This window comes from Leucopleurus acutus (genome assembly GCF_964270905.1).
Source record: "Leucopleurus acutus genome assembly, chromosome: 17".
Classification (NCBI taxonomy): Eukaryota; Metazoa; Chordata; class Mammalia; order Artiodactyla; family Delphinidae; genus Leucopleurus; species Leucopleurus acutus.
Genome location: NC_139159.1, coordinates 12,475,630 through 12,493,131, shown reverse-complemented (window position 1 = coordinate 12,493,131; position 17,502 = coordinate 12,475,630). Strand labels below are relative to the sequence as shown.

At 36.8% G+C, this 17,502-nt stretch overlaps 1 protein-coding gene across 4 annotated transcripts in view; it reads right to left on the bottom strand.

Annotated features, from left to right (window-relative positions):
• Positions 1-1,141: 1,141 nt before the first annotated feature.
• Positions 1,142-17,502, bottom strand: part of LOC309974327 (serine/threonine-protein kinase Sgk3) — a 112,795-nt gene continuing 96,434 nt past the window's right edge. For all 4 annotated transcript variants that reach the window (XM_082858937.1, XM_082858940.1, XM_082858938.1 and 1 more), the window contains 7 exons: positions 16,574-16,686; positions 16,444-16,480; positions 14,586-14,672; positions 12,602-12,697; positions 10,529-10,684; positions 7,066-7,155; positions 1,142-3,277 (listed from right to left, as the gene is read on the bottom strand). In XM_082858937.1, the coding sequence (XP_082715063.1) occupies positions 3,107-3,277; positions 7,066-7,155; positions 10,529-10,684; positions 12,602-12,697; positions 14,586-14,672; positions 16,444-16,480; positions 16,574-16,686 (750 nt within the window). In that variant the 3' untranslated portion in view covers positions 1,142-3,106. The remainder of the gene's footprint in view (positions 3,278-7,065; positions 7,156-10,528; positions 10,685-12,601; positions 12,698-14,585; positions 14,673-16,443; positions 16,481-16,573; positions 16,687-17,502) is intronic.

The window sequence follows — 17,502 nt, the reverse complement described above, 5'->3', positions numbered from 1 at the left end:
GATTTTATTTACACACAAAACTTGGTGTATCTTTTCAAGGTACTCATGCCACTTGAAACTCATCCATGTACACTCTGGGGTTTCCTATAAATGAACAATCTCCTTGGGATACAGAATAATCTGTAAAAACCAACAAAAGTAGAAACTGCTGTTAGAGGCAAGTGGCAGAAAATCCCACTTCAAAAACAGAGCTAACTTCCAAACTACATACATGAGGAAATAAGTTATCAATTTTAACACACTTTATTGAAAATCATGCCAGCACTACTAAAAATGTTCCCACATACCACTCCCACTTTTCATATAGTATGTGATGTACAAAAGAATGAGTCATAAAATATCTGTGTAAAGGTCTGTAATATTATGCCTATGGATAATCACTATAAAAGTTTCAGGTATGCCAAAAGATATTGGTAAAGGTAAATTTTTATAGTGATAAAATTTTATAGTAATAAATATTTCAAATATTTAAATCACTTTTAAAACATCTGCCATTGCTGAAATTATATCCCAACAGTGTTTGTTGGCTCATAAATTGAAAAATTATTTTGGCATAAAAACTTTTGAGCAGAGCACCTGCTGCCAGCACCTACATCAGCTGGCACCTCTCCCCAGGTGTGCCAAATTTTGTAATTTTCAGTGTGTGCTGTGACATGACAATGGTTGGGAAGCCCTACACTGTACCATAGGCAATAAGAGGTATGTGTAACATGAAGAATGTCAGGGCTTCTTCATTTAGATCTTTGAGTTTATTTTGGCAATAACCATGAAATGGTTCAACTATTCAAAGGGCAGACCTTTTTCTAAAAGACTCAGCATGCTCTGAGAAAAAAAATAAACTTGAAACTTGGAAGAGATTTTGTTCCCTGAATATTAAACATGTCGGCCTATGATAATCTAGAAATTTCTATGTATACCCAGATATTTAGTTAAAATTTTATACTTCTCTCCCTTACATATACGAATAATTAGTTTGTAATGACTACTGTAAGCATCACCAATTTTAATTTAAAATAATGGCAGGGGGACTTCCCTGGTAGCGCAGTGGTTAAGAATCCGCCTGCCAATGCAGAGGACACGGGTCGAGTCCTGGTCTGGGAAGATCCCACATGCTGTGGAGCAACTAAGCCTGTGCGCCACAACTGAGCCTGCACTCTAGAGCCCACGAGCCACAACTACTGAAGGCCGTGTGCCTAGAGCCCATGCTCCACAACAAGAGAAGCCACCACAATGAGAAGCCCGTGCACCACAACAAAGAGTAGCCTCCACTCACTGGAACTACAGAAAGCCCGCGCGCAGCAACAAAGACCCAACGCAGCCAAAAATAAATAAATAAATAAATAAATATTTAAAAATAAAAAATAAACAAGATAAAATAATGGCAGGCATTAGATGATCATTAATCTTTTTGCTAGTTTTTATTATACTATATAAGATTTGTATTTCCTGTGATCTGAGAAACATCAATATTCTATTTAAAATTTGTTCTTAAAAATATACAATATTGCACTTTAATTTTTGGCAGTTTAATTAAGGAACAGCTGAGTAAAAAAAATCATACAAGAAACTACAGTTTTTGTTTTATAATAAGCAAAGAGCTTTGTATAAAAGCAGAACTTACAGTAGTGCCAAATAAACCAAATATTTACAGTGTCGCTATTAAAGTCTTACCTCTAAAGGAAGATTCAGTGTATTGGATGCAAACATTACTGATCTAACAAAAGTACACTCTGCCTCCCTGCCTTCTGCTGAACAATTTTACGCTAAAGGGTATTCGTGTGAAAAGTTTTTGTAATTTCTTTCTTAAGAGAAAATACATGGAAAGTATGCTTGTTCCTGAAGCATCAAAACTGCGTCACTAAACTCTTTCACAGTTTCCTACAAGACCTGAAAAATCTCTAAACTAAGAATCAGAATCCCAAGGTAAGCATGAGTTTTAGTTTTTCTGTAGATATTCTTTTTTACAATTACAAGTATACAAGTTAGTTGGTTTTTAGTATGATTTTAAGGTCAGCTTCCTGTACTTTTTCTAAGATACATAAGATACGGACTATGCATCTGCCTAAATTATTTTTAACTTTTGTTACATTGTAGTAAAACTGTATACATTTATACTGACCCATAATTTGCTATTCTACTTTTTAGTTCCCAATTAGGTAAATACTCTAGACAGTGCAATATTTTTTACTTATCAACCAATTAGGAAGACAGTTTTGAATAGCTATTTGCAAAAACAAATATCAAGATTTCGACCTACTTAACAATATATTAAATATTCAAAAGACCAAAAAGAACATAAATAAAATGTATTGGTAATATAAATACATGACACAGAGATATTCGCTTTTGGCACCGCCTTAGAAAACAAAATCCAGCAGTACTTTATTTCCCTTCAGAGCTTTGGGAATACTTCAAATTTCTAAATTTCTGTTAAACTTTTACTTTTCCTCCAGAGGAAAAATAATTCATAAATTTGAACTGGTATTTCAAAAGCATAGGATTTCCTTTTGTTACTTCTTAATTTGATCTGCAGAATGGACAGTTACTCAAAGTGTTAGCTAGCAGCCAATGAGTTAACTATGCTTTTATATTTTAATCCTACCAAGAAATGATAATGTCAAACAGTGATTCATTATGGAAAGATATGGTTTCTTCTTAAACAACCATGTACCAATTGCATAGTTGTGATCTGAGAACTCAAAGTAGAGAGCTACGAAGGCATTAATGTATGTTAACTGAACTGAAACAGACTGTTAAAAAACAGTCTATCTTGGGTAGATGTTAGCATAAACCTAGAGGGAAAAAGAAACAGTCATTAGCAAAAAAGTTTTCTTTAAAAATAGGTTAATGCTAAGAACAGTAGCTTTTAAAATTTCTGTTTAAAAATAAGCTTAATAAACAAGAATACAAATTTTAATTCAAAACTTAGTTCTCTGAAATGCCCTATTTTCTCGCATACAGCAGAAAATACATTTTTCATAGTTTTTAACATTACATGTAAAAATGAGGCACTAGTTAAACAAATTTGAATATATTCACACAAACAGGAGTTTCCATGTCATCTGTAGGCTTATATTTGCTCAATGGGTTCTTGATGGCAGACTGCTCACAAAAATAAGTCTTCTGAAGGAGGTGCGTAAGAGAAACCAACAAAGGCGTCGTCGGCCTCCAGTACGCTGGCGTTCACTATGGAATAGTCAGAAGACACACACACGGAATATGGAACTGTTTCTTCTGTAAACGCTGCATCAAAGTTCCTGATATCATCTGGTCCTGCCTAAAACGTCAAAAAGCATACTATTACTCACCTTACCTTACCTTACCTTACCTTTCTTCCCCTTACTTCAGTCCCTCATTAAAGCCCCTTCATGAATTTGTCTATTTATTCCTGGCAAGTCTTCCTACTCCATCAATGTCTTTGAAACGTTTCCTGCTTTTCCCTTCCTGACTCTCATTATTCAGGTCCTTCTTACAGTTAGGGTTCTCGTTGTTGGGTGGCGGGGGGGGAGGAAAGATAAAGGTGAGGACCCTTCCTGACTCTCATTATTCAGGTCCTTCTTACAGTTAGGGTTCTCGTTGTTGGGGGGGGGGAGGAAAGATAAGGGTGAGGAAGGCTAGCGTGACAGGGTCCTCGCCTATGTTAATTTGAATCTTGGTTCCGGCAACTGACCCACTTTCTCTCTACCCATCACCACCTCTAAATTTAGAAAAGGGGCTCAGGGAGGTTTTCAGGAGAAAATTTTGCATCTCCACTTCCATAAAATGCCTGACCATCCAGTTTCTCAATTCTGGGGAGGTTGAAGCCTTTTGATGAAGAAATGAAGGGACAGTAAGTAAAATTATGAAAGGTGACTCTTGTGCTACCGAGGTCATTCACTGAGCATTCGGCTGTGACACCCTTAGCTCTAGAGACCTAAAGGGACTGGAACCTGGGAAATGAAGCATAGTGGCTACTTAGGCTTGAAGGTAGCGGTCAATCTTCCTTCACGAATCTGATACAAGCTAATGGACTCTCCCCTTCCAATTTATTTACAGATTAAAACTGGGATACAGATTCAAGTGATTTACTCTTAAAGCCCATCTCTGAAGCTCTAGGTTATCTCTATTCTAAGAGGAAGGGAATCCTTAAAATGTTCAAGTCATCAAGTCTAACTGAGGTAAACAGGTTCAGAGCACATATATAAACCAAGGACACAGTTAGCCTGGTGGTCTACAAACAGCAGAGCAGAGACCAGGGAAATTCGGGACGCTAGATTCTTCCATATGAGAAATTCCCCAACAGAGGAGAAAGAATGCTAGAAATTATACTCATGTATATATAAAAAGTCATCAGGACTTCCCTGGTGGCGCAGTGGTTAAGAATCCGCCTGCCAATGCAAGGGACGCAGGTTTGATCCCTGCTCTGGGAAGATTCTACATGCTGCGGAGCAACTAAGCCCGTGTGCCACAACTACTGAAAGCCTGAGCACCCTAGAGCCCATGTGCTGCAACTACTGAGCCCAAACAGCACAACTACTGAAGCCTGTGCACTCTAGGGCCCACGTGCCACAACTACTGAAGCCCGTGTGCCACAACTACTGAAGCCTGCATGCCTAGAGCCCGTGCTCTGCAACAAGAGAAGCCACTGCAATGAGAAGCCCGCACAACGCAATGAAGAGTAGCCCCCGCTCGCTGCAACTAGAGAAAGCCCGTGCACAGCAACGAAGACCCAACGCAGCCAAAAAAAAAAAAACCTTAGAAGCAAGGACACTGGAACAAGACTAAGGTTTGAATTCTGGTTGTGAAATTTGTTAGCTGTAATTCTTTATATAAACTACCCTATCTCTGTGAGCTTGTTTACTCTTCTGTAAAATAAGAATACTGCCATCTACCTGTTAAGTTTACTGTGAGGACTGGATGCGTTAATACATAAAATTCCCAAAATTTGACACGCAGAAGGTGCTCAATAAATGATGAAAAATGTTCCTTCACTGGACTTTATAAACATTCTGTGAACGCCCTGATGGCTCCTGGCCAGTACTGAGAGGGATAAAACTGTACAACTTACGTTAAGAGTGAGAGAAGACTGTATCTCCTTAAAGCACCTGAGCTCGAATTCTAGGTCTGCAATTTTAACTTTAAACTTCCGGCAAGTTATTTAACCCTTTCTGTGCCTAAGTTAACTCATCTGTATTATGTGGAAAATAACGGTACTATTTCGTAGGATAGCTGCCAGGCTTAAGTAGAAGGATACAAGTACTGAGGGCAGCATAGAAGCTAATTTTTTGATCTTTGTTTGTTACACGAGAAATGGCAACACGTTAGGGTTTTATCTTGCATTCCTTAAATGTCGGTGAGTTAGAACATCTTTTAATATATTTAAAAAACCATCTGCATTTATTTTTCTGTAATTGAATATTTTGTGTCTTTTGTCCATGTTTCTACTGGTCGTGGTCTTTCTTCTCAATGACTTATAAGAATGCTTTATGTGTTAGGAAAATTTCTCCCAGTTTCTTCTTTGCAGTGTTTTTTTCATGCAGACATTTCTAAATTTTATGTGGTCAAATTTATCACTTTTTCCCTCTTACAGCTCCTCCGTTGCAGGTCTTGCTTTAAAAAGTTTAATTAGTTGTAGACCAGCAGGGATCCAAACGTGGAGGTGCCTGACTCCTCTGAAGTCAACACTGTTTCCATTTTCAGCGTTGCTTAGAAGGGGTCCCTAATGCTTTAATGAGCCTGATGACATGTTCATTTGAGGATAACTAAACTCAGTAAGACTTTCAATATAAAGGAGAAAATTCAATAATGTTTAAAGGTCCTGGGTTCCTACTGCGAATTCTAGAAATGAGGACAGAAATTATTGCCAATGGAGTCACTTCTGAAACAGACACTTCTGGATGAGCTACATGAAATAAATCAGTCTACAAATATCGTTACATTTATAGTGTACAATATCACACCTATTAATTAATACCAGCTATCAGCAATGTACTGAAACTGACCTTGAATGAAATCTGAGTACGCTAAATAATACTTTCCTGAAGTGATTTTCTTATCCTGCTCTAATTTTCTAAAAAGAAGTGTTTCACGAGCTTCACAGCAACACCAAAAAATTTTAAATAAAAGAAAAACAAATTCAGCTATGATCGTGTAATCTCAAATCAGTCTTGATTAATATTCTCTTCCCATCCTTATCTGTTACTTTTACTGCTGTAATCTTATGTCACAAAAATGATAATTACCATGTTTTCATTTAACATTATAAGGATTTTCCAAGCATCTACTCATTTTATATTTATTATAATTATTATCATTTACTTAACAAGAAAAGGAAATAGAGAGTAAGAAAGCATAGAAAAAATAATGACTTTGGGATCAGATACAGATCTGAATCTCAGGTCTGCTACTTTTAACCAGCTATGTGACATCTCTGAGTTTTCATTTCTTCATTTATAAAACATGTATAATAAGAATAGTAATAGCAGTAACTTGGTAGCTTATTTGAGGCATAATTTACATGTTGTAATGCATAAAAATTATATACGCCTACATATAGGAAGCTATCATTAGTAACATCATTATTGGCCTTCTGATGATTTATTAATAATCTCCCTATCATTATATATTTATTTCCAAACATTTCAACACTGTTAATCCTTTAAGTAAAATGTTTCCATCAGATTTAACAAGTGAAACATTATTTGACTTTTTTATATCAATCTAGAAAAAAATTGTGCGTTAGTGTTACTTAAAATGTCTGTTGGTTTATAGGTATGAAAATGATGCCTCACAGTTACTTTAATTTGCATTTTTTTAAACCTGTTGGGCTTTCTTACACATGCCCTTAAGAAGCACTTCACAATTACTTTTCTGGAAGATATTCTGATCAATCTAATGTAACTATAATCTTATGGGTCATCTTGAAGTTATCAGTTGTACTAGACATCCTGAGTGACATGTTTCATAAGTACTAGGTACTGATTCAATTTGATTCAGGTTAGATTTTGAGATCTATTGCTACAATTACGATGAGCTACAGTTCTATATTTCACTATTTTAGAAAGAAAGATTTGGATGTAAACATACCACATTAGGATTAAACGGTGGTGGAATCTTCTTTTGTACAAGATCAGTCCAGCTGAGTGATTCAAAAAAAGGATGATTCTGAATTTCAAGCTAGAATAGTAAAGAAACAGATTTTTTACTAATGCTGAAGAATACATTAAGTATGCACTGAAGAATTTTATGAAACCGAACCATTTCTACTTTGTCCCTCAGAAGTTCTTTTTAGGGGCTTCGCTGGTGGCACAGGGGTTGAGAGTCCACCTGCCGATGCAGGGGACACAGGTTCGTGTCCCGGTCCTGGAAGATCCCACATGCCGCGGAACGGCTGGGCCCGTGAGCCATGGCCGCTTAGCCTGCACGTCCGGAGCCTGTGCTCCGCAACTGAGAGGTCACAACAGTGAGAGGCCCGTGTACCGCAAAAAAAAAGTTCTTTTTAGGTACATGTTTATCTTATTCAATTTGGCCAAATGGTGTAGTGAAAAGACTCCCAGAGCAGACATGGGAGAGTTACTCAGAATGACGGATTTACGTTACATCCTCTTCACAGTCATTGTTTCCTCACAGGTACAGTGGGTTAACATTTCTGCCCTAGATATTTCATAGGTTGCTTCAAGAATCATTGGAAAATATGGAAAAGAATAAAGCACTACATAGGTACAAAGAATTATTATTACTGAAAGGGGAGGTAAAGATGTTAAATGAGAGTTTTTTACACAGTGGGGCAGGGGTGTGTAAATCAAGGTGACAAGCTCTACTACCAAAAATGATTCCACTCTGGGCTGCTACTGTCAAAAGTCGGCACAGTATTGATTCTAGCTTTTCTTCCTACAAGGAGGCATGAGAGTGTATAAAAAGTAGGATCCAACCTAGTTTGATGGGTTTAAAAAGGCTTCTCAGAGAAAGTGGTATCTGACCAGAGTTCTGGAAGATAAGTAAGAAGTAGGCAGACAAAAAAGAATGAGGGGAGAACATTCCAAGCAGAATACAAAGGGCCTGAGGCGGCAAAGAGCTTAGTTTGGTCGAGAAAATGAGAGCCCCATATGGCTGCGGTATAGGAAAGGATTGGGATTGTCACACAAAGAGGATCTCAAGAGGTAAATGGGCTCATCACACTGGGTCTATGCTAGGAATTTTGGATTTTATTCTAGGGTCTTGGGACTCCATCAAGGAGTTTTAGGAAGGGTAATGTCACAAATGTGGGGGTTTTTTTGTTTGTTTGCTTTTTAAGATGACTCTGACTAATGGGAGAATGGACTGGGGAGTCATGATGAGAAAAAGGAAAACACCTTCTATCGTGGCCAAACAGAAGATGACAATGCGAGGAAAAGAGTGGTAGCAGTGGGAGCAGAGAGAGGTGTCTGGATACGGGAAAGATCTAGGAGGCAAATATACTAGGTTCTGGCTGTTTGTTGAATACGGAAGAAAGGAAGAGAGAAGAGTCAGGAATGACTCTCAGATTTCTGGCCCGAAGAGCACAGAAGGAAGACAGCAAGGGTTCAATTATGAACATGCTGAACTCTCCAGAATCCACGTGGTGGTGTTGAACAGGCAGGTACTCTTTGAGTTAGAGCTCACTAGAGAGGGGTCTAGACTGAAGATATAAATGTCAGATGAAGACACAACCAAAGCCATAGGGACAACTGAGATTGTCCAGGGAGAGAGCAACAGAAGAAACAAGGGTCTGGGGCCAACCATAAGGAACTGCAACACTTAAAAGTCAGGGTAAAGAGGAGGAGCTTACAGAAGAGATTCTGGAGGAGGGTTCAGAAATATAGAGGAAAGCACGAGAGGAGTGTGTGCTCCTGCAGAAGCCCAGGAGAGGGCTGGAAGTTGAAATGCTGCTGAGAATGCAATCTGAGGAACAGAAGTACTCAACAATCCTAGTAGCTGTTGTGGGGTAGACTGAGAAATGAGAAGAGATTGGAAAAGGGAGAATGAATATAGAACCTTTCAACTTGGTTTTCTTTTTCTTTTTCTTTTTTTTGCAGTACGCGGGCCTCTCACTGTTGTGGCCTCTCCTGTTGCGGAGCACAGGCTCTGGACGCGCAGGCTCCGCGGCACGTGGGATCTTCCCAGACCGGGGCACGAACCCGTGTCCCCTGCATCGGCAGGCGGACTGTCAACCACTGCGCCACCAGGGAAGCCCCAACTTGATTTTCAAGTCAAAAACTTTCAAACTATTCCCTTGGCTATGAAGGGAGAAAGAGACAGTATTGGAGGATCCAGGACAAAAGAGAGCAGTTATCTGTGCAGAAAAAAGCATGCACAAGGGTTCCTTGCAAGGGGTCAGGATCCAGGAAAGGCAGAAACTGACCTTTTCCACTATACTAGGAAGAAGGAAACAATTGGGGCAGGTGCATGTAGGTCTGCAAATCTGACAGCAGGAAGCTGAGTTCTGCTCTGCTGATTCTATTTTCCCTATAAAATATCAATAGAAGGCAAGACATCTGGTAAAAGTGAAGAAGAAAAGGAATCTGGAAATTTGGAGAGAAGGTCTAAAATAGTTAATACACAGAGTAGGAGCATAAACTGGAGAAGCACTGAGGAGACTAATGACTAGACTTCACAGCACTTCCAATATTCCCAGTTGTGCAACTCTCATCAGCACTGTTCAGCAGCCCAAGGGTGACAGCTGGATTCATCTAGGGTTGCAATTTCTGCCAGTGAATTCAACAAAAGGACCAAGAGACAAGGAGGTATGGAGCATTGGCAAGATTGCCCTGAAAAAATGGACTCTGGAGTCCAAGCTAGAGAGAAAACTGGACAGAGCTACCTGCTGCACTGGGGAGTGCAGGAGGGGAAAAGCAGCAGCAGACGAGTTTATCATTCACAGCTCAAGTTCAAGACTGGTAAAGAGCCCCCAAAAATTCCTGAGAAATTTTAATGAATTTTCATTAAAATTTCAAAGTTCATGTTCCTCAGTAGTTCATGAATTCACTAACATAACACTGGTAACTGCACTAGCAATTAAATTACCCTGATTTGAAGGAAAAAAAAAAAGCAAACCTGCAGATCCCATAATTATTTCAAGGAGGTGTCACATTTAAATTCTCAGGAGAAAAAGTGATTTAATGACAGTTCAAGCAAAAGGTATTACCTCATGCAGTCAGAAGGCACTTACATTCTTGTTAAACAAAATGATCTAAAAGTTTAGGCAATCAAAAAATGCATGCCACACATTTTTTTTAGAAGGGGGTAGGAAATTCTAATAAATAATAGGGTATGAAAGCTGGATATGGGGGATGAAAAGGACAGGATCAAATTGTTATGAAGATCAAATGAAAAAAATGCTTGTACAGGAGCTTTAAACACTGTACAGTTCTATATAAACACTGGTGAAAATTGTTGGAACAAGCATGCTTCTTTTTCATGGTGCTATTCTTTAAGAGCTGCATTCATCCCATTAAATACCACATAAAATAAGGATTTATCTTCAAATTATAAATAAGCTTAATAAAGACGATACTGGGAAAGATGTACATACGAAGTCTTCTTTGGCACCGAGTCGGTTTTGCCTGTCTTTTTCTAGGAGTTCTTCCAGAATTGACCAGGCTGTAAGGCTCACTCCTGGCCTCAAACTTAGGGGCTTGTGAAGAATATTGTCATACATTTCAGCAACATCTCGGCAATAAAAAGGAGGCTGGGGGTCGGGGGGGAGAGGAGAAAGTTAGTACTAATTGAATTATGCACAGATGGGGTTAAAATAGTTAGATTTGGCCTTGATGTACAAAGAGCAGTCTGGCTGCACAAGTACAGAAAAGCACAGGCCTCTTTGGGTGTATGAAAATCTACAGTGTGGCTTTCCATGTGAAGAGATTTTAAAACCCAGCATGCTATAGAGCTTAATACATGTTCACTAAATGAATTAGGGTCAGTTTGTTCAATAACTCCTGCAGAGAGGTGTAAATTGTATATAAGTTGCAATAGGATCTGCTTTAAAGAAAACCACTACCAACCTCATCATTAGGCATAATGATAGAATTACTGGAAATAGAGATTCAACACAGATCAAACAAATAACTTCTTGAGACCTGGGAATAAACTAATTTAAAAAGATTTCTAGTGGAGATGGAGACCTAACCTGTGGCAGTGACAGTGTCCTGCAGAATTAAAATTTTACTCTCACAGCTTGAAGACCTGAGGTACAGCTCCAACATGAGAATTAGCCAGTTAATTTTTGAGTTACAAGTTTAAAGTAAAAATAATTTTTAAAGTTAAGGGAGTTACAAGCTTGTTATTTTTTTCTTTTGTATAGGAAAGAAAAACTTCATTTTTTAACATCTAATTTTATTTTTAAATTGTTAATATAAGTCTCATTAATGAAGTGTGTGTTTCAAATGTTCCCTTTTGAATCAATTACATTCTGTATGCAATGATAATATTTTATACTTTCAAAGTCCTCTGAAGAAATACAAAGGATTTGGAAATATCAGGCTGACGAATACCCAACACTTAAAGAAAGTAAGGTATAAAGTGGTTATCAGGTCTTCTAAGTCACCAGCATAAACAGAAAACTAGATCTTTTAACAAGCAGATCATGGTCAAGGGCAAAGAAGAGACAGCATTGGCTGTCATTAGGAATCTATCATTCAAAGTTAGCAACATGAGACAAAAGATGCTCTAAAACAAACCTCAGGGACTGAATTTCACTGAGATCACCCCCATTTTCAGGGGAAACACACACACATATACACATACAGAGCAAAACAAAAAAGCCAAGACCAGCTCAAGTCTCAGCAGACGGCAGATTTAGCTTAGTGGGAGCAGCAGTGTGGGCGATGAGAGCCTGGTCACCGCCCTGAGGCTGCTGGCCACTCACGGGCCCACAAAGGGAACCTAAAAACTATTCTGAATGTTTAAAAAAGCCTAAAGAAAAACATACATTATTTCTGCAAGGATATGTAAGCTAATTAAAGTGCCTAAAATTGTTTGCTTTTGGTTGGAATGATATTAACTCAATGTAGTAAAACAATTTGACTCGTTAATCAGAAGCTCTGGCTAACTGTGTCTTTAATTAATAAAAACTGGGGAAACTGATTACACAGCACACATCACTTTTCTCCAATGAAATATTTACGACATGATGTTTATGATAAAGGGAATAAAGGGTTCCCAGTAATAAAAAAAAGCAGAGCACCAGTATACTTATTAAATCCTATAAAAACAAAATACGAGGCAAAACCAAAAGGTATTATTATCTTCTGAGAAATAAAATCTTTTTCTTTTCATCTTTTTGAAATTAGGCAGAATGACTGGAGCAAACTGAAAGTGGGTAATTTTAATGTTACAACTTGGTGTCTATTTCTTAAAAATGTAGTGGGAAGAGAACATTTGAAGTAGTGATTAGTATGATAGAGAAACACTTATAAAAAATTAGTAAGAAAATGAAAAGTTTTTCTTTTTTGTGCATATCCCTAATGTGATTTTGGATTCATTTAACCAGGTTACTACTGTTCTGTTAGTGTTATCTAAGTGTCCACGAGATTACTGAAAGAAAGAGAAAACTGAAATCACTTTTAACATAGTAGAATCATAATGACAGAGGAGAAATACATACCAATCCATACAGCATTTCATACAGAACAGCACCAAGGCACCACCAATCTACAGTATTGTCATAGGGCTGTTTTCTGATTACTTCAGGTGCTAGGTACTATAAAAAAGATTAAATATTAGAGCAACTCAATAAATAGTTGAAGACAAAATCTAGGAATAATTGAGAAATTTAATAAATTTTAGGTGTAATATCACACTAAATTAAACACGTTATCTAGATTTTCAGTGGGTTGGGTATATTCTATACGAGGGGTTCTTGGGTGGCACTAGTCTTCAGAATCAACTGGGGTAATTTTCAAAATACACATATTCAAGCATTTCTCCCCAGAAACTGTGATGTAGTTAAGACAAATAGAGGCCAACAAATGTACAAACTGTAATACTAAGTAGGTAACGTAGGTATTTTTTTGGCAGGGGAGCGGGGGGAGTCTTTCTCAAAATTAATTTTAGAAATTCTTATGGCCATTATTCATAATTGATTCTCCTGAAGAAAGAATTTTTAGTGTGGCAATTACAATTCATTTTTTTCTTTTTATTGAAAGAAAAAAGAATAAATTGCATTTAAGAATTACAATAGCAATTCTTTAACATGTTATTTAGAAAAGTTGCTTAAGTTATTATATGGCTATTTACATTTCAAATTGTAAAAAATTTAAACATTATAAGTTCACACATATAAATGGTGAATTTGAATTTTAGATTCCAAAATACATATTTCCTCTTCCCACATGAAATATATACAAGGAAATACATTCTTAAGCTTTTTTATGTGATCCAAAGAAATGGCAACATATATAAAAAGGGTTTAATAATTTCTGATCATATTTAGGTTTAGATGACCAAAAAAACTTCTATTTCCCTTCTAAAAATTACAGGACTTAAAGATTTTGTTAACTATTAAATGAATATACATCCATGAAAAATATTTCTTCATACATAAACCAAAATAGAATTATTACAAATATATACAAAAGCCAGGGTTAGATTAGCGAGAAAAAGGAAGAAAAAATACATTTCAAAGTAAATAGTTGTACTTATAGATACTTTAAGTTTCTCATCTTGATTAGAAATCTGATGTGAGCTATTTTATCACACATTTTTAACATATTTGCAATTACTCCACAATCTTAATTACTCTTAATTAATTGCAATTAAGATCACAATTAATATTTTAAAATTAGAACACTTTAAACGTATGTATGTGTGAAGTTAGAATAACAAGGCTTTCACATAAATTTTAAGGATTATTATTACTGTCTCAAATAGAAAGATACATTTTCTGCTAGTTAAAATGATTAGAGAATAGGATGTTCTGGTTAATAAATTCTGATTTGTAATTTTTCCCCCATATCCACTGCTTTATTTTCTTCCATTAAACAATTTTTATCATAAAATATTTTAACCATACAAAAAGAATAAAAATATAACAGAAACCAATAGTGCTGCCACCCAAATATAGGCAATGTTAACATTTTGCCATATTTGCTTTAGCTTATTTCTTTTAAAAAACAGCTTTATTACGATATTCACATACCATGCCATTCACCCACTTAAAGTATACAATTCAATGGCTGTTAATATATTCACAGAGTTGTCCCAACATTACCTCAATTAATTTTTGGACATTTTCATCACTGATTCATGATTTTTTTGTTGTTTTAAGAATTAGAAATGTAACCAAATGTTTGAAGAAATCTAAGGTAAACTTTTAACATTAAAAACAAGTAAGCATAATTCATCTTTGTTGGGTTATCTGTGGTATCTCAAAATCACAGTTAAAAAACTATCAACTATCAATAAACTTTAAATGTTCAGAAGGGATGATTATCAGATATTTCCAGCTGGCTGGAAGCTGAAAATATTTTTACTCTACTTTTCTGATTTCAAATTTTATATAAATTTTATATATTCAAATTCTATACATACAATTTGTGATTCATTTTAGCATTTTATACATGAGTACATGAATGAGACATATTTCTTACCTCTGGTGTCCCACAAAATGTTGTTGTGGTGTCAGAAATAGCAATTCCTTCTTTACAAAGCCCAAAATCTGTTAAGACAACATGTCCCTGACAAATACAGGGGCAGTAAGATAAAAGAATGCATGGACATAAATTGACACTTATTAAAACCATTGGATTTTGAAATAATCATAGATTAAAAGGAAATTGCAAAAACAGTACAGAGTTCCATGTCCCCTTCCCCCATCTTCCCCCAATGCTGACGTCTTATATAACTGTAGTAGTGTCAAAATCAGGAAACTGACTTTGGTATAATACTGATAACTAGACTGCCAACTTTATTCAGTTTTTGCTATTTTACATGCACGCATTTGTGTGTGTGTATGTGTAGCCCTATGCAATAGAGACGTATAGATTCGTGTAACTACCACCACGATCAGACAGAGAACGTCCATCATCCCAAAGGAACAAAGGAACTCTCTCTCATGCTACTCCTTTATCTTTGAACTCCCCTATTCCCTCAGTCCGTGTCCCCTTGCAACCACTAATCTGTTCTCCATCTCCATAGTTTTGACATTTCGAGAATGTTATCTAATGGAATCGTGCAGTGTGGAACCTTTGAGGTGGACTCTATGCCACTAAGCATAACAACAACAAAAATCATAACTAGTAAATGGAACGTAATGAAACTTAAAACCTTTTGCACAGCAAATGAAACCATAAACAAAACGAAAAGACAACCCTAGAATGGGAGAAAATATTTGCAAACGAAGCAACTGATAAAGGATTAACCTCCAAAATATACAAGCACCTCATGCAGCTCAATGTCAAAAAAACAAACAACCCAATCCAAAAATGGGCAGAAGACCTAAATAGACGTTTCTCCAAAGAAGATATACAGATTGCCAACAGACACATGAAAGGATGCTCAACGTCACCAATCATTAGAGAAATGCAAATCAAAAACTACAATGAGGTATCACCTCACACTGGTCAGAACAGCCATCACCAAAAAGCCTACAAACAATAAATGCTGGAGAGGGTGTGGAGAAAAGGTAACTCTCTTGCACTGTTGTTGGGAAGGTAAATTGATACAGCCACTATGGAGAACAGTATGGAGGTTCCTTAAAAAACTAAAAATAGAACTACCATACGACCCAGCAATCCCACTCCTGGGCATATACCCTGAGAAAACCATAATTCATAAAGAGTCATGTACCACAATGTTCACTGCAGCACTATTTACAATAGCTAGGACATGGAAGCAACCTAAGTGTCCTTGACAGATGAATGGATAAAGAAGATGTGGCACATATATACAATGGAATATTAATCAGCCATAAAAAGAAATGAAATTCAGTTATTTGTAGTGAGGTGGATGGACCTAGAGTCTGTCATAGAGTGAAGTAAGTCCGAAAGAGAAAAACAAATACCATATGCTAACACATATATATGGAATCTAAAAAACAAAACAAAACAAAACAAAGGTTCTGAAGAACCTAGGGGCAGGACAGGAATAAAGACGCAGATGTAGACACCAGACTTGAGGACACGGGGAGGTGGAAGGGTAAGCTGGGACAAAGTGAGAGAGTGTCATGCACATATACACACTACCAAATGTAGAACAGATGGCTAGTGGGAAGCAGCTGAATAGCACAGGGAGATCAGCTTGGTGCTTTGTGACCACCTAGAGGGGTAGGATAGGGAGGGTGGGAGGAAGACGCAAGACAGAGGGGATATGGGGATATGTGTATATGTATAGCTGATTTATTTTGTTATACAGCAGAAGCTAACGCACCATTGTAGAGCAATTATACTCCAATAAAGATGTTGAAAAAAAAAATCATGCACTAGTAGATTTTTAAAAGACAATACTTACTACTGAATCCAAAAGAATATTTTCTGGTTTCAAGTCTCTATCGAATTAAAAGGAAAGAAAAGGAAACCTGAATATGAACTGAAATAAAATAATAAAAAGACATTTTAGAAGTGAAATTTTAAAAATTTACCTGTACACTATTTTGATGGAGTGCAAATAACCCAATGCACTGGCAATTTCAGCAGCATAAAACCTAGCTCTGTGTTCAGGAAAGGACCGTTCTCTTTGTAAGTGAAAAAACAGCTGTAAAATTGGAAAAAAAAAAAAAGAATATTAAGATCATTCACACGTAAAGTGAAACAAATATATTCTAAAAATACAAAAACAGGATTTATTTTTGTTACTTTGAACGTGAGATAAAAATGCACCAAAGCACAGAACCGTGACTCCCCCTTGCCTATGTATCCCCTCCACCTGGCAATCATGCTCTCTTCAACCACAAATCTTTCCCTATCTGTGCTTACTGCCTGCTCATCTCCCATGTACCCCTCAATCCTCAGTGTGGCAGTATCCTCATACCACTCCAGGCAACCTCCCTGGAAAAAATTATTAATGGAGACCAATGATTTTGATACTGCCATGTAATTATCTTACTGGGCCTTTTTTGACTGTTCTTTCATTTGAAAAAACCAAACACTATTTAGAGATTGTAAACTAGTGGCTGGAAGATCAAATCTAACCCACAGATATAATTTGTTTGAACCAAAGAATGTTTTCAGAAAAATCTAAAATAATTGGTAACATTTAAAAACTGGGAAATTTTTTTTTTTTGGTTAAAATTCATAGTTTTGGTTTCTTCTGGGGAAAAAAAAAGGGTGGGGGGAGCTCTGCACCATTAAGCCTAAATTCAATATGGTAGCAACTGGCTGGAGATCATTGGCAGCTGGACTCTCCAGTTCATTTCTTACACTTCCTCCTTAATTTTCAATGTATTTTTCACAACCTGTTCTCTAGTCATCAGGTTACCTGCCTAGGCAAAGTTTGCTCTAGGTTCTTACTCTAAGTCTTTGGGCTTCTAAAACAACAATCTCTCGTTGGGGGCTTTCTTCTACCTTGGAC